Raw genomic sequence first — 19,206 nt, 5'->3', positions numbered from 1 at the left:
TCTTCTTCTCGTACTTTCTTCCCTCTGAACAGGGGTGGCCCGAAAAGAGGGTTCGCGCGCGCCCCCGAGTTATTATTATTTTCACGCAGATATATATTCGCGTGGACTCGCGCTTTAATGGCTTGACGTTTATTTCCTACCAGGGTCGGTTTTATCGTGATACGGATATGAAGCAGTTCATCTCAGAAGTCATAGAAGAGAGATTCATCATGAAATATAATTATATATTACGTGCAAAATTTGAACAAACGCAATTCATCATGCGGCATCACTAAAAAATATGATTTAATAGTTTTCATAATGACAGCGTAAATGTTGGCCTTTGCAAAGTGTGTATTTTGAGAGATATAAGAAAACAAGAATTGCAAACATAAAATTATCTACAGTTAACTGCGCGCGATACACACATACGCGATCGCCGAGGGCTTAATTTAATAACAGGTCTTGACGAAGGTTAATTTAATAACAGACCAGATCTCCCCCTTAGATCCGCCAATGTATAATACCCAATATTACCAAATTAGGACACGTGTCATGAAATTCCATCCCTGACATTTGCTTCGAGGTCCAAAGATCTGTACTCGAGAAGCAGAAGAATGTAAATCCAAAGAATCAATTTCGGATTTTTATGTGAAGGAATTTTAAAATCGATTAAATAAATACGAATGAGAAAGTTTGATTAAATTGAAAATTGTATGTAAAAAATGACACATATCTTGATCTTCATTTAAACAGCTTTTAATGTAAGAAATTATAAAAGTACAATGATTCTCTATCATAATAAGAACTATATTACGAACAACGTGTCAAGATTTACGTCATCAATTTAACTTATTTAATTTTGTAATTTCTAAAGTGTGTTTTTTTGTTGCAACAATTTCTCATACTGGACTTACTGCTTTCGGCTTCTCAGGATTGCGGATCCGATTCTGCTTAATATAACGTCACAAGCGGAGAAAGAAAACTCTGGGGCCACTCAAATGCATCGCGAGCATGGCTTCTGTTAAGGGTGGAATCGCGCACACGGGAGAAGGCTCTTCGCATCGACAGTGAAACGAGATTTTTCGGCTCCGCTTTTACCCGCGTACCTTCCTTTGTTCCCATGAATGCCAGTCGAGTGCTCAATGGCGGATCATAAATGTCGGGGCGAAGGAAAGGACCCTCGATTCAGGCAGATGATAAAATACAGTTCGAGATGTGATCGACTTTTCTTCGGTGCGTTCCCGATTGAGGCAGATCGAATGAAACTTCTTCGATGAAGAGCCTTACTCTATACTTCGCGAATAAATAACGAAGAACAATACCGTGGTAAATTAATATTAATTCGTAATATTTCTATATTTTTAATATTTAACGCAACATCATATCGTACACAATATTTCGTTACCTTCTTTAATTAGAATAATTTGTTTCATACTTTTCTATAAGTGTTATAATATAATTCCACCAGCATAATGATTACGTTAAAACTTGAATTTTGGCAAGCAAAGATTTTATGCTCATTCATTTTTTATATGTTCCTGGCAAATAATTTGTCATAGTATAATATTGTTTTTCTAATTTTATTATGTTAATTAGCATGAACATAACTTACATCGTTTTACGATGATAAAATTATATCGAGCAAAAAGTTTAACGGGTTCGAATAACGTTGCAGTATGTCCAAGAATATGATTAACAGCAAGCTTGTCGTTTATCGATCACATTTTGTGGAAAGTTATTCGTTGATAGCCGCTTTTGCAAATGGTGAAATATGTATGAACGTATTTATGATAATTCCGGCTGAATAATTTATTAGCATAATCGCTCCTTCGATATCATCATCGATTTGCGATTTGCATCGCGTCGTCTTCTTGTCGTGGCAGCGATTTTTGCACTGGCCAGCTATTTATAGTTGCACAGGAATACTTCGACGAATTAAAATCGAAGCCGCGTATAACGCCGATTGACATTGCGAGCCAAATAATTAAGTCCTGAATTTATCAGGCCGATGATCAAAGCACCGCGTGAAATGACATCTCGCACCTGTCTGTTCCGTAGAAGTAGAGTAAACCTTTCCACGCACGTTTTTATGGTAATTTCGATTGAATAATTTATCAAGATAATCACTCTTTTATACCTATCCCGCGTTCGTGATTTGCATCAACAAGTTACGCGAGTTGTTGGCTCGTTTAAAACTCGATTGAATAAAGATACATCGATTTCTGCATTTGAAATAATAAATCAAACGAAACAAACTAGCCCTCCATCTCTCTCTCTCTCTCTGCGAGAACGTAAATATACATAACAAACAGAAAGGAGCTTTCGTTATAATTAAATGTTTTCTGTAATTCAAATGTTTCTTTTTATACATGTTTTTATACATGTATATGTTTAGCTATTTTAATTATCCTGAGAAAATTTAATTTATACATCTGTCTGTGTGTTGCTGTTTACATTCGGATTTTATTCCAAGATACCAAAAAATGCCAAAAATTAATTTTAATTAAAAAATAAATTAGAATAAAATTTCAAAAGACAAAATTTTATTGTAAAACGTCTTACGTAATTCATTATACTTTGAAAATTTCCGAAAAATCTAGTTGTGCGACAACAAAAATATTTACAAACAACATAAACAATAGTGTCATTATATTCACATCTAATTATTATGTAATTATCTATATTTAAAAAGATTATTAATTATTTAAAAAGATATTAACACAATTATATATATCTCAAGTTTTTTTATATCAAAAGTAATATATTTCTGCATGGTTTATCGAAGATGACTTACGTTGATTAAGACAACAAAGTAATCGCGCATACATAAATAATACGATACGTCACAAGAATTCGGCGGTATATAAATAGACCCGTATTGTTGATACTCAAAAAAGTACGATCGCGATAAATACTAAGAAATATCAAACGCAATTGTACTTTATAGTTATTACAATTAACAATTATCCATCTGCGCAATTAATCAATTCCTGCGATTATCGCCTTTTAATTAAGCGTGTGTAAAATATATGCGTATATCATTCCATAATATATATGCGTACGTTAAAGATAACATAGCGTGAATTTGGCGGCACGTATTTTCAATGTTGAGCATATCGTAACTCCGTGTAATGTGATTTTCGCGTTTTTTCGTCGCAATATAAAATACGTGCACGTCGTGTACGATTAATGTCGGGAGAATTTTACAAAGTGCCGCGCCATTATCATATTTTAATGATTAGCGCGCACGTTATCGTAATTAAGTGTGTTTTCGCGAGTGAATGCCATGAAGGAGCAGCAAAGGATAAACAAGAGAAGAAGAGGAGGTCCGGAGATGTCGGACAACGGCGGGACAACCATGAGGTTAGCAATTTATAATTTTGTTAATTTATTATTCGTTTAATTATACAATTATTGGTCATTTATCTTCGTAGTAAAATTTCTTTATAAATAAAATTTTTTTCTTGATACTTTATAGTCTAGAGAGGATAAAATATTGTAAAAATATTTTATTAAGTCTCTATTTATTTTTTAATTTCTCCCTACATTTTCTTGGAAATATTTAACCCATAATATCGTGAAAATGATACAAACGTAAACGCATCGAAAACGGATATTACATATTTGAAGAGTATTATTAATAGAAGATAGTTTAAAGAGAGAGTATAATAAGCTCGCGAGTCAATAATTATTCATAATAATTCTCTCGATTACGTGCAGATAGATATCACACAAGATAAACTTCTTTTCTTCGTATTTATCTTGAAAAATTTGTGCAAACTAATTTCAAAATTATCTAAAATCTTTGGTCGTCTGTACAACGGACAGCTGAACAACTTGTTATTCGTATCAGTCTCGTAGTCGCCTCTCGTCTATGGGTCTCGTACGGAATAGAAGCCGCGACTCGCACGCTTTTCGCGAGACTCCCGAGGCGCGCGATGCACGCGTGGGTGCGACGCGAGAATTACGGCCCGCGCCCGGTTGCATTAACATATAGATGCGATCCGTGACGCGGAATGCATACGCCGGATATGCGCGCTTACGTTACATACGCGATATGATACACGCGGGACATCCGGGAGGGAGGGTGGGTGGGTGGAGGAACGTTTCCCGGGCGAGGAACACGGGGGTAAGGTAGCCGAGGGCTACCACAGTTCGTCGTAATTACCGCGCTGCTTATGAATAACGGCGAGGGCGGACATGAGAGAGTCGCGGATACATCCTCGCGGCGGCGGAAGATCCGCGCGCGCGAGAGATCGAGTCCCGGTAACGAGTTCCGAGCCGACATATATCCGAGAAACCGACCGTCGCGCCCCGGTTCGCAACGATTTTGCGCCACGTGGGCGGATCGCGTCAAGTGGATCCTCTCGACGATGCGAGAGGCTCGCCTTACATTGTAATAATACGTAGACACGTTAAGCCTATAACACACTTACGGTTTAAGCCGGTTATTTCGATTTTTTTTTTCTTCATTTATATAAGCTTTTCTCCGACTGTTTTGCAAAAAGTACAATGTAGCCTTTCACTTCTCGGAAATAGAGCATATTCTCTATCTTTATTTCAGAAAATTATTGTCTATTTATCTTGAAATTTAATGAATTTGTGATTCACTCTAACAAGTGTAAATATCCATAAAGATAATATATTCGCGTAATATCTTCACGTAACGATATTCATATTTGGAATTGGCTGTTCTCCGAAATGTAAACATGAAATATCGTCGATCGACCGTGCTTGAGATGCATCCCAAGTTATTCGCAATCAAAATATACGCGAATTCCCTTTGAATAATATTCGTTGATGATGTTTGTCGGCTTGTACTGTGCTTTAAAGTGCACTTGAATATACGACCGTACATATACATAATGTATAATCATTGCAATGCTGTTTTCTCGGATATCAAGTGAGAGCTTTACGGACAAGTTCTGATGTTTTCCGATATCCCCTCATCTTTTTTTTTTTTTATTTATATTCATCGCTGACTCGTCGAGTACGATAACATAATGCAAAGTCGTTATATCGCAATACAGACTCGCTGTAGATCAACTGCGTCAGAATTGCGAAGTTAAAGTGGCGGAAATTGAAAAATAAAGAGGTAAGTCCGCTTCGCTTTACCGTCGTGCGAAGTAACGAGGGAAGATGCCCGTGAGAGTAAAACCGGTAATGAAGTCTGAAACCTGCACGCGATGAGCGAGCATGAAAATTTCAAGCATGTGTGTGACTTCGTTCTAATAAAATTTCGAAAATTAAGATTGACTTAATCTTGATCGCCTGTTCCTTTGCGATCTAAAACTATATGTGCGTAAATCAATTGTCAGCGGTTCGGTATTTTTGACACTCCGCCAACCAACGAAGATTTAATCTGAAATGAGCTCGTTACACGACATATCACAGACGTATCACATGTTCTCTTAACCCTCGAGAATACTCGATGAAGTCAAGTTTTATTTCTTCTCAGCAATAATTTAATTCGAAACTCCGCGATATCTTTCTTATTTTTTTTCCATGCAAATAAAAATATCTTCGCGTATTTGAAATTAATTTGAAGAATAAAATAGTTCAAAAAATGCATTAGTAAAAAAATAATTTCTGATGTCAAAAATTAACGTTCAAGTTTTTTCATCGTTATCTTAACGCGGCGTCCATTATCTATCCTTGAGACATTCGATATGCAAAATTTGCGTCGATTCGCAGCGTTATCGAAGTGAGGAGGCCGGAATCGCGATTTCGCGGGTGGAAGAGGACGATAGGCTGCGAGAGGAGTATTTCCAGGAGGCCTATTACAACGGATAATTTACGCAGGCCGTACCCACGGCAGTTTCCCCGCAAGAATTTACGGCGACAGCGCCGCTCGGCGCGACACTCACCAGGTGTAAATTCGATTACGATACTACTCTCCTTCCCGCGCGTCAATATCTCACTCCGACGCGAACAGAGTAGGTGGTGGTCGCTATGTAATCTACGCGCGCGAATTATGCGCGCCGCGTAGGCGGCGAAATTTCTCTATGCATCTCGTAAAGAAGCACGAACGCGACCGTCGCGATAGCGAAAAACGCGAGCGAGCACAGTCGTACTCGGCCGTGATAATTCCGCCTCGATATGTAAACTAGTTAGCTCGCGAAAGTTTCGAATATACAAAATGTTCTAGAATTAGCGAAAAGCGAGCACACACTGAAAAAAAAAAATTGTTAATTTGACTAAATCCGTTCAACTAATTACCATTTTTTTAATTGAAATATTTATATATTTAAGTCAAATAAGACATATTAAATCTAACATGACGTATATTTGACTTAAATATATAAATATCTCAATTAAAAAAATGGTAATTAGTTGAACGGTTTTAGTCAAGTTGACAATTCTTTTTTTTCAGTGCACATATCATTATAATTGAAACTTTAATAATTTATGAATTATAAGGTGCTGAGAAAAATGAAAAGTTTCTCGCGGATTATATAAATGAGCTCGATTACGTGCAGATAGATATCACACAAGATAAACTTCTTTTCTTCGTATTTATCTTGAAAAATTTGTGCAAACTAATTTCAAAATTATTAATTATTATTATATAAATATATATATTTCTCGATATACCGCTTTTTCCTTTATGATATGAGATAATCTATTATCTCGATATAATATATATTTTCTTCGATATTTCGATAATGCTATCTCCATGTAAAAAAGGCCTTGCGATATTGTGAAATTACTTGGAATTATTACACGTTAGTACTCATCTCACACTTATAAGAACTAAGTGTATGCAGCTGTTTAACTCTCGTCTCGCGTTCATATTGAATCTTCGTACAAGACAAATGTAACTCAGAATCGGACGGGGACATTTAGTGCGGAATACGTGACATCAGAATACCGACCTATGCTAACATTACTTGTCTCTCGTAGCTCGAGATGTTGTTTCTCTCCTCTCTCCTTTCCCTCATCAATTCATCCTATCTCCTTACCTTACCACTCGCCATTTTTACGTCGTCCAGTGTGTCACCACCGGAGACTTCGACGCGGCGTCGTAGTGCAATGCTCGGAATGTTAAGTAGTTCGGCTGAAGGATAGTTAGCGCAAGCAAGCGATATTATCGTGTGTTAAAAGTGTATATACATATATTGAGCGAATAAACAATGAACAAATATTGCGATTAAAATTTGGAAGATACGCGTGTAGTAGACGTTAAAATTTTTGACATACTTTAGTATCGCTTTTTGAAAAACAATTATCTCTATTACTCAGAAATCATATTTTATAAAAAATAATAAGAAAAAGTATTTTGGAAAACGCGCATCTGTGAAAGAATTTTTTTCTTACAATTTTACATATGCAATCTAGTTAAATATAATTAATATTTAAGATGCAAAATATGATGATATGTGCCCCACTTAGGCAATCAGATTTAATTAAACTCGCAGACGATATACAACGAACATCTAATCTAGCTTAATCTGGTCAAATGCGAATGTCAATAAGCGAACGGAAACGAAGTAAACAATGAACACGATTACGAACGTCTGAAGATTCGCTGCTCGCTTCGTTGTTCATTTGTTCAGTGTATGCGCACCTTTGAATTTACTTTGCACTTACTTACCGGTTCGTCCATCGTATCCACGTTCGTCGTCGTCGTCCTCGTGCTCGCCACTCTCCTCTCCGGCCGTGCCCTGCGTCTGCACGACCCTGGGTATCTCTGTAAGAATACGAGATAAATGAGAGATATGCGAAAGTCTGGATAAAAGGCTGAATTAATTTTGCAAATATTTTTATTAATAAAATTGACAATTATTTCTTGTGCAGAGAAATTGTACAAAAAAATATCTATTTTTGATCCTTTGATTGTCTCGAATACGTAAAATTAATGCGTAAAAAGTATTAAAATTAATTAAATTTAGTTTTAATACTTTTTGTCATATCAGTTCTTTTTTACATGTGATAAAAAATTTGCAAAATCGCAATACATTCAGAGGATGGCAACGATGCAATCTTTCGTGAAACCCTCATTTCTGATTAAAACTCGGATTGAAACTACAAAACAGCCCGCCACGATGGAAACGGAGGATGGGCCACGGTTCGGTGCTTTCGTATACACGTTTTTGCAAATTTCGCCTAATTGGACAAGCACGAAGAGATCGTCGCGTGTTCCTCGCGATCGATCGATCGATCATTCTCGAGGGCAGCACGGGTGTGGTCGAACAGGTCTAGTGTCTTTTTTCAGTCGATTTCTTCTCGCCACCCTGGTAGCAAGCCGAAAGGATCAATCGTGAAATCGACTTTTTGTGTTCTCTTTCTGATCAAGCAACCTTTTGCACGTTTTAGTGTTACGGCGTGTACGCGAATATATCGATAATAACAAGATATGTCAAATTGACAGAGAAATCTGTAATGCTTTTTTTCATTTTATTTTTGATTCATTTTATTTTTTCGTATTATAAAAAATTGTAAGAAAATTCAAAATTCGGAGAAGTAGTAACCGCAAGAAATCTGCTTCCGCCTGCGATATTCTCTTTAAATACTTTCTCAAAATTCATCTAAATTTATCGCATATCCCCATCTCTTGCCGCGAGATACAGAATTTCTTGTATTCTCTATTTCTAAGTATCATCTTTCTCGTTGCACCGACGTTCTTGGCAACTCGCATAAAACGAGCCTGTGGCCCGAGGGGGGGCAGCGAGCGCCGGCGGAAACGAAATCGAAATAAAAGATAAATGCGGCAATGAAACCCGGGTATCAAGCATGTTGAATGCGCGCGTAGGCGTGTACTTACTGATGCAAGGCGCAATATGCGATCTGCTCTGCTGGTAGCCCCTGGCGCATCTGTTGCAAGTAATACCGGTTACACCGTCTTTACAAGGACACTGGCCGCTGCTCTGGTTACAGGTCTTTCCAGAAGCTCCGATCGGGTGGCAGTCACATGCTATAACAAGATAAAGAGCTAGTTAACGCCGAGTGTTAATTTATTAATATACATTATTGAGAAAATTGAGGTGAAAATTCTCTTGTTATATTTTCAATTATATATAAAAATAAAAATATTATATATATTTTTTTATTTTCTATACTAAAGATTGTTGGAAAAAATTGATTATACAGAAATTATTGATTTTACAGCGATTGCAATGTTTAATAATTAGTATCGCAGTCCGCGAATCTATCTCCAGATGCGAACTCAATCGCGATATTTCTCTTGGCGCGTCGATACTTCACTCATGTTAGAAATGCAGGGAACGTCGTAATCTATGCCCTGCATCTGGAGCATGAGTGTGGGTAGAAACGCATGCATTCAATGCAATGAGAGAAGAATTCGCGAGAAACGTCAATTACGAGAATCTCTTTCGCTTTACATGTGTCAATTTCTCGCCTGAAAAAATTCCTCGATCTATCGCAAATGCGAGACGTCAATGTGTTTTTATAAATTAAAAATCAATATCTTATCTATATCATTAGAACAATATTACATGTATTGCCGAGTGAAAACCTGTTTATTCTGATTTTCGTCACGATACGTCATGTGATACATATGATCACGAGACATATGATCGGTTTTCGCGGCAATCATGATATTCGGGTAAATAATTTCAAAACAGTTCTAATTTTATAAAATCAATTACATTATACATATTATAATATATATGAACAATTTTTTATATTTCAGTCAGCTACATTGGATCTGCTATTTCAAATTTTACATTTTTATCCCAAAGCTGTAATCAGTGATATAAGAAACCAATTTGCATGCAAATGGAACCAGTTTTAAGCGCAGAAAGAAACCATTTTTCTACATAAGATCGAAAGATATTACAATGTCTTTCAGGCAGTGTCCTTGTCAGGGACAACACTAAATTAGAAGATTAAGTTTTCTCGTTAAAACTTCGAGACAGTAATTATATAATGCATTGGCAATATTCAACACTTCTTCCCAAACTATTTAGATTCTACATATTTTATGTGCATCAATATTAATGAATTTCAATGTAAAGTTTGTACTTTGCAAACTTTATTCGATTTTCATATCTAATTTAATATCGCGAGCGTGTCTATCAAGGTGCATTGATGTCCCGAGAAAAAGATTCGTTCACGCGGTTACTATGAAAATCGCGCGTCGTGTTTATTAATATACATTATTGAGAAAATTGAGGATGAGCGTATTAAAAAAACTATATTTCTTCTTTAATTCTATTTTTTTATTTTATTATATATTATTTTTTTGTATACATTCATTATTCTCTTGTAATATATTATTTACCCTTCGTCTTAGCTTTTGTTATATAATTGGAAAGAACGTATAGTGACATGTTATATAAGGTGACTCAGTAGAATGACTAATTATCGATGAAAATTTTACGTCAAAGTGTCGGAAAGTCGGGGAGAAAGAGAGCTTTAATCAAGTTGACTGTGTCAGATTCATTCTCGTTAACTCGCCTGCATTAGCGTCTAGTTCGAATTTACTGTCAACTACATATCTTGTTATGCTATACCGCTATCCTTTGAGATACGCTCGTTCTATTAAGAAACGACAACGAGGTAAGTGACCCGGAAAATGATGGAGATAGTCGAACAGACGTGACGATTCGCTACCTGAAATTAAGATAAAGCGCGGATCGAATTTACATGGCGCTTATAAAAGGGACTTGGCTATTGGTTATGCGCATCTCAAACGAAAGATCTTAAGCGGGATAAAAGCGATTTATTCCCATGGTTAAAACGCGAAGAGTATACTAATGCGTCGTAAACAGGGGTAATTATTAGCAAATAAAAAAAATAAGCGGGATTTTTAGTCGTAATTAATTATAGAAATTTAAAGACTAAGTTTTACGAAATCACGTTTAAGCATCTAAGATCGAATCGTCGAAGTATATTATTCAACTTATATTTAAAAGTATTTTATCGGGGAGATACCTCATTTAAATGGTAAATTTATATATTATATCAGGTAATAAAGTATCGAGAAACGCAAAAAATAAGCCAAATATATAATTATTAAAATTAAATATATAAAATTAATCTCCATCCCGCTCGCTCACCGTCTGCTCTGTCTGTTAAATTAATATAGCACGCACATTCCATTCGACTACATAGCGACGAAGCTCGTATCCAGATCGACTTCCTTCCAGCCTGACTTCCGTTAAATTTGTAGAAATAATACCTCGCGTAGTGCGTGATTAAGCTATGCACGCTGACAGGTGACAATATTTCGTTTCGCGAATTTGGGGATATTCTTTCTGTATATATCTCTTAAGCAATTTTTAGAATAGATCAAGCAGAAAATTGAACTACTGCATTATATTGCAAATTTACATTTTTTTACGTATTAATATATGTGGTATATGTATAAGTATATTCTGATATAAAGAGAGTTTACCGTAAAAATAAGCAAACAATTAATTTTATAAATAATGAATAATAAATTAACGAAAATTATAAATTGCACACCTCATGCTTGCTCCGCTGTTGCCAGATACTTCCTTGAGCCTTCTCTCTTGTTTGTCCTTTGGTGCTCCTTTATGGATGACACTCAAAGTATGTTCCATTTTTGTCAGATTAGATTTAAGTAACAGATTTTTTAAATTAATTTTAAATAAATTTTACAAATAATAAAAATGTTAAAGAACTATAATAAATGGATTGGATATTATAAATATATAAATAGTTGAAAATAAAAGATATTTCATGAACTAAATTTTAGAGACGCAAATAATAAAAAAATCTCATCTTTCTATCTTTTTTATAAATTGTTCTATTTTTTATATAGATTGATTTCATAGAATTTTTTTACATGTAATGCGAGATTTTTTTATTTAAAAATGTTGCAATGTTAAAAAATTGTATAAAATAATGCGTTAAAATTTTCTGTAGCGGAAACAAAATTGTCAAAGAATCTGTCATATATTGAAAATTTAATTTGATCGAAGTGGAACACCCTGCACACATAATGTGTTATATATCGTATACAATAAAGGGAGGCTTAGTATCGAGATGAATGCATTCCAGCCTTATCCTAATTTTATGCAGCCTAATCTTGCGTAAGAGACGCGTACGCGAGGCATTAAAGGGTCCCTCGCGCGACTGCCTTACGGAGGGGGTCCTCGTAGGTCATTCCGAGAGATTTATGAAATCAATCAGGCGCGCCTCGACGAATGAATCGCCATCAAGGTATGCCTCAGAGAAAGCTTAAATCTCCCTTGAGAACTCGTTGATGAGAAAGATTGGAAATGAAGAGAAGAGAATAATAAATACTCGCACGACTACATGTTTTTTGTTTACATCAAGTTACATACACTTCGCGCAGTTACATGAATAAACAACATTTATCTCGTACGTTTCTTTCTTCGAATATACGCTTTTTTGATAAATGAGAACTGTAAATTTCTCTTTTAATTTATATTAAACACTTATCGAAAACTGGAGACCGCTGAAAGTGTTAGTTATTATATTTTAGGCATAGTAGATAATATCCAGAAAATTGCAGAACATAGGGGAAGTAATAAATAAAATTGATTTACTATTTCTCTTTGACGGTAACAGGTGTTGCATGGATACTGCAGTAATGACAGCTTCTCAATCTCCGTATGTGTTTTTTATGCGTCAATCATCATAAAACGTAAATAACTCACAGGATGAAAAACAACATAGAATCACGGCGCAAGTTATCATAATTATGCAAACATTAACATTCCGTCTCTCGAGGCTCGCGCGTCGCCCGTAACAATTTACTACCAATGATCGCAACAAAATTGCGTTCATCGTAAAATAATAACTCGACTGATTTATGATAGCCGCGTGTAATCAGTTGTACCATGTGTATCGCGGGTATGCCTCTCGTAAATTGCGCTGCATTGATAATACAGGGCTATGAAAAACTTATGTCGCACTGAAATTAGAAGCAACGCGCGCAAAAATAAATCTCGCCATTTAACGATGTATAACGATTAAAAAGTAAATATTTGATCAAAGTTAAAAAAATGTTAGAACATCTGTAGAGAGGAATAACTTAAAGCTTTCCTCTAATAAAATAATAATTTAATTGAAATGATACAAATCTCTTCCAGCATTACATGTCGATTTTATTTTGATAGTCGATAAACGACAAGACTAAAATACCTATATTTCTTAATTTAAAAAATTTGATTAATTTATCAAATAGAATTATAATTCTCTCGCGCGCGCGATTGAGGAATCCTAAATTATGTTCCGCCAAAATTTGCTGATTAATGCGTATCAGTTAAACGAAACAATCGTCTTTGTATTCTTCGGACCTGATGAGTAACTATGGAACAAAGTCGATTCTTACTTTATCCTGTTTCGCCACCCTCCCCCGTCGAGAGCTAATTGTATCGTGCGCGAGGCGACGTCTCGCTTATAAATTTCCGTTCCCGGCATAAATTACCATCTGCTCCATGGGGCGGTGCCCGAATATTAACGGGGGACACGATTCACATAATTCTTAATCGTCAACACTGTCGCCGGCTCGCACATTGATATGAATCGTCGAGATCGTTGCTCGTTCGTTCTCGAACGAATCAGTTTGCTAAGCTTAGATCCACGACGCGGGTAATGAAAATACAATCGTCTGATAAAAATTGTATTGCTATTGGTGTGCGTATATTTACCTGATTAATGTTGGGATAAATTGGACGTATCAATAATGCATATTTATAGCTGATATCAATACGATGTCGTATATTATTTTATTGTAATCAGATAGAAATAAACTCAATATACTGACAGAAATAAAAGATAATAAACTCTCTCCCTCTCTCTCTCTCTCTTTATATATTTTTCCGAATATATATATCAAATGATCATATGTAATTAATTTATTGAATTAATCAATTGAAGTCTACGCACACTTTATGGTATAGATTATTATTCGTTTAAACTAATCGAGGACTGAGATATTTTCGAACTTGTTTATGGCCTTGCTTATAACGCTCCAAACTTCCTACATAAATTTATATATAAAAGAGCATACGTGTCGCGCGTTGTAAAAATTTTAAAGAGTTCTTACGATTTAATCGAGACTGATCTACTCGTTATCTACCAGGATCATTTAGCAGCATTTAACTCGGATTGCGCGACGAATGTCTTAAATCAAGCGCGAACGTGCGCGAGACCAGTTCGATCGACGGTGCAGATTGCAATTCCACGGACGTGTGTCGCGTGAGAGGTCACGACACACGTCTTATTGGTCACGCAGCATTTAGAAACGTCATAAACAGTGATTAGAGGCAGACTCACGGCGGCGCGTGGTTCAAGGATTTCTTGTGTTGCGACGACCGCCGCCGGCCGATATGAATTGCCGCTGTCTCTGACCGTCGTCGGGGAAACGACGTTCGACTTTCGACACCTAAATCGCCGTAACGGTTGTTTCGTACCGGCGCGACTTGTCTCCACGGACAAGGAGTCGTTTGTTCCCTCGTTACCGACCCTTTCGTTATCCATAAATTCGTTATGCAATTCCTCTCGCTAGCTTGAAAGAAAGAGAGAAAGAGAGAACGTCGGATGCCGGAGACGAAAGTCACAATCGCGTGTCACAACGCCGCGTGGAATTATTCGAGTTAGGATTCTCGGATATCATTGAAATCGATCGGATCACTGTTATTACAACGCTATTATGCAGCGTGCTAAAAAAGCAACCTATCGAGGAAAATTAGCTCTTTTCGCTTTTATCGTTATTTCAAAATGAGAAAAAAAGATATGACTTAATATAGAACTCTAGAACTTTTTGTAAATCTCTTTCAGTAATGGAGTAAACATTTTTAAGATAAAGAATTTAGAGCTAAGAGTGAAATTTTGTAGTTGAAAATTTTAATTACATAATTATACATATGTGTATCAAAATACCCAACACTTATTACGATCATTTTTCAGTAAGTTATAATGATAAGAAATAAACACACTCAACATTCGCGATTTCCGTATTACAGAAGAATTTTGAACAATCTTTATAATTTCCAAGAAATAAATATGCAATAATGATGAAGATTACTTGAAAATTTGACGATTAAATACGTTTAAAGACTCGTTAAATGAAACTATCAATTTTGTAGTCAATTTTTTTAGTAAGACATTATCTTGTTACGCAACAAAATGCCTCTTGCACGCAAACTGGAAGTTGCTACTGTTTTTATTTATAACTAATATATATAACAACGAAAAAAATATATAAAGAAAAACATAATACTGTTTAATATTCTGCAAGAAAAGAAATAGACGAATTTTTTTTTTTTAATTATCGCTTAAGATACTCAGAAAACATTTGACAAAGTGCCTTTCTCGTCATTTTTGCAAGAGAAATATTTAGTAAAATTTACTTTTTTTTTACAATAAATCAACTCGTCAAATTATATTGATAAAAAATTAGAATTATAAAAAAAGAAAAAGAAAAATGATAAGAAAATATATTCGTCTTCTGGGATATTTTGTGTAACATGTAGACCTGGTATTAAATGCATCAACTGTAAACGACTACGATTCCTCTCGGCGACCCTTCACTGGTACGCAAATGTTGTCTGTATCATAGCCGCCATCTCTCTTGGCATACTTTTTCAGATTAAAACGCTAAGAAGCCAGTTCTTTTGTCTCCTATCTTTCGCTCATTGGTAGGATCTAAGCTGGAAAAGGCGCGCTCGTTTCCATGGTAAAAGCCATTAAGCGAAGAGAGAGGAAAACAACTATGATGTTCGCGTACAATAAGTCTTCTTTATCTTTAAATAGCGTCGCTATTTTAGTGGTGCTATTCGATTACCAGGCAAATCGAAAACAGGAATTGTCGGATTATCGCGTTGACGGTACAGAATCCGAGAGCGGGTTGCGCCATTTTCACGCGAAACTTAATCCAGGATTAGGAACAGTCTATTCAGGATAGCTTGTCAACTTGAACCGTTTTCTCGTTAATTATTACGCCGCCATAAGATCCTTGGCTTGGCTATTGTCAACACATTTTATTGCGAGTAACGGTTTATATTATTGTCAAGTATCTATATAGTAAATGGTTATATTATATATAATATAATAATTATATATAATTGTTATATTATATATAATATAATAATTATTATTTTATTATAGAGTTTTTTCTTTAAGAAATCATTTTAACATCTTTAATTGCCTCAACATCAAATTACGTACAAAACTAATTTCAATAGTACTTATTCTAAATACTATTCACAACGGAATTTCCGATAATTTGTTCAAATATCGAAAATTGAGCTATGACATGGCAATAACGAGAAATTTAAAACGATATCATGATTTTAATTTCGTTTGTGATTGGTGCAGCGAATCTATTCGGGACACCAACGATTCACGTTTTTCGCGCACATAGTAGCCAGGTTGGTATTCAGATACATTTTCCCGAAGTCGGGAACGATCGGCGCGCGGAAGCACCGTAACTCAATGTTTACGCGTGCAAAATGAGCAAGCATAACGGCGTGTCACTTATTGCCAGCTAATATAAACATGACTCCGAGAGAGACACCCACGCGTGTGGTAGAAGAAAATACGTGTAGCTCGTAAATCACGGCCATTTTACATTTTACTCACACGACAACGCGCGAGGCCGATTTTGGAAACTATTAACTTTAACAGCTCGGTCTCGGTCTCGTGCGGCCGTTCTGCAACGAAGAAATCGCGGCTCGCGATCTCTAATGGTTCTATTTGTTATAACGAATTGTACGGTAATAGCGCATACGGTAATGGCCGTCTGATACGGTCGACGCTTACCATTGTACCTATTATGCGTCAACATTGGTCTCATGCTACTTCCTGTCGTCTATTAATATCTTTTTATGTATGAATTTAAGATCTCATGTTTAATATGCGTGTTACATTCTGAAAGTTTGCTTTTTTATGACCGGATGATGGACTGCGCCCACACACATTACATAATATAGTTTTTGTATAATAATTAACATTTGAAAATATTTATTAAATATTATAATTTTCTAATTATATATATTTATTCTCTTAAATGAAATCGCTATATTATCATTGAAAAGCTGTGAATTAGTCACTGATGATCTCAATTTTAACAATAAGTATAATATTGCAAATCAGTGAAATCTCATTAAAAGAATGAGTTAGTGCTAGTGGCTATAGTAGCTTTTCTCCCTGAAATAATAATTCAAAATAAATAAAAAAAGCTTTAAAAATTACTTCAAAATTAATTATCTTGAATGATACCTTCATTTGATGTTAACCGACATTAAACATTTTTAATTTTTTCGAGAGATAACGCAACAACTTTATTATGTATTCGCACGTTTTGCGTCGAAAAGCTTCCCGTATTTTCCTTCATTTCTGCTTTTTGCTATGTAATTTTCTCGCTGCTCTCCAGCGAGATAGAATTGGTCGGATCACAGGTATGTAACCATTCGCTAAAATGATGCTTCTCAGAGAGACGTGAGCACGCTCGCCAGCTCTTCAAGTCATTCCGCTCCTTGGTTCGTCGTTCCCTCTTCTCGCGATTAGCATACCGACGTTCCGGGAAATACTGTGTTAGAAGGGTTATCTCGATTCTGTCCGCAAATTTAATAGTGATGTTATTTTAACCAGTGAAATTTTCGTTGACACGTCGATGCTCGTATATGAAATTATACTTGATCTGTCTTCGCGATTAGTAAGTGAGATCTGGCACCGAGAAGTTAGCATATATCATTGGCGTAAATTAGCATATATTCATTCAAGGTGATCATTTTACAGTAAAACGTGAGCTAAGATAAAAAATTATTTATATAGAAATTGTCTTTTAAAAAGCAATATAAATTTAAAAAAATAAATTAATATTTTTGAAATAATCGATTGTGTTTATAAATTAAGGATTTTTTTCTCATTATAAGATGGATATTTTTTGAAAATTTATTTGAAAAGATATCCAATAATTATTAATATTTTTATTATTGCAGGATTAAAATAAATATAATCTACAATCATAATTATAATTTTAAATAATGTTTAATAATATTTATGTAAAAGAGATAATATTAAAACTTGCAGCATCCAATAAATCTGTAAAAATACGATAAAAAAAGCGTGGTCTTATGGTAACAATAAATGAAATAGAAATATGACGTTATATCATATAACACTTCAAGAAATCATCAATTGCAATAATACCACTCTTTCGCGTCATCTATCGTAACGTCTTGCGTTTCCGGCTCGGCTCAGGGTCCTCCCCCATTGACACCATTGATGTCGTGGAAGCGTGAACCGGTCTCTTCGACAGCGCCTTTAAGATTAATCCGTTTCGCGGAAGTGCAAATGGTCTGGTCGTGCTTCCACTATCAAGGCTATGGATTTACTTCTGTGGCACCTTCGTTTTTCATGCCGGGATTCTTTCGTCCAAGGCGCAGCGCACGTTTAAACATCTTTTCTTTTATTTTTCTTCGTAATACGATAACGTTAATAACATGGCTTCGCTACATTTAATGATAATATGAAAAGACTAGTCTAAAAAAATCTCGAATAAAATTCTAATTCCGATTTAAATAGGATGGATTAATATGTTAATTACAAAATTTTAGAATTACGTATAACATCGTGAAAATTAAATTAGGAAAAAATAAAAGGGGGAAAATATATATAATAAATAATAAAAAATAATAAATAGAAAAAAGATACGTTTTCGTTTTTCGATCTTTAAAGTATCTAATATGAGAGTTTCAATTTTTTTTACAAACCTTTATCATGAATTTAAGTGAAAGTTGATAAAGATTTTCTGTAAGATTATTCTTTCCATCATTCTATTCGCAATGTTCTCAGATGGTACGTTTACTAACGCAGATTTATGCAGCTTCTCGTCTTCGAGATATCCGTCTGGGCGATTTAGTCGATAAGTTGCGAGAAGCTCGGCTTTACATTACGAGCTTAAATCGCGTAAGAGCGGCGCGATAGCTCGTCGGTTAGCGATAATCTCCTTTAGATTAAATCCGTCGATGGCAGCGTGAACGGTCTCGTCTCGCGTTCCTCTTTTGGAGAGGATTCTTCTTATCGCGGCAGACACTCCGCTTTCACGAAGACCATCTCGAAGACCTTGAGCGGTTGTCGTTCATCTCTTCTTGATACCATGTTATCGTTGCGTCGATCGATCGATGCGTGAACGATTGTACATGGATGTACAGTCTTGGATAGTCTCTCGCATCTTGAAATCCAGTTACGAGTGTTTTTAACTCGCGACGTTCAGACTGAGCCAAGGTCAATGACGTTGGAAAGTTTACTTTCGGCATT

General features: G+C 35.5%; 1 protein-coding gene across 1 annotated transcript in view; it reads right to left on the bottom strand.

The window, feature by feature from the left end:
- The window catches only part of LOC115239688 (netrin-1-like), a 172,499-nt gene that overhangs the window by 31,361 nt on the left and 121,932 nt on the right, over positions 1–19,206 (bottom strand). Inside the window, exons 3-4 of the mRNA XM_029814346.1 lie at positions 8,747–8,896; positions 7,577–7,672 (exon numbers count right to left, since the gene is read on the bottom strand). Coding sequence (XP_029670206.1) covers positions 7,577–7,672; positions 8,747–8,896 — 246 coding nt within the window. The remainder of the gene's footprint in view (positions 1–7,576; positions 7,673–8,746; positions 8,897–19,206) is intronic.

The sequence above is a fragment of the Formica exsecta genome, unplaced genomic scaffold, assembly GCF_003651465.1.
Source record: "Formica exsecta isolate Colony F162 unplaced genomic scaffold, ASM365146v1 scaffold393, whole genome shotgun sequence".
Lineage (NCBI taxonomy): Eukaryota > Metazoa > Arthropoda > Insecta > Hymenoptera > Formicidae > Formica > Formica exsecta.
The sequence above is the reverse complement of the archived record's forward strand: the minus strand, read 5'-3'. Positions and strand labels throughout refer to the sequence as shown.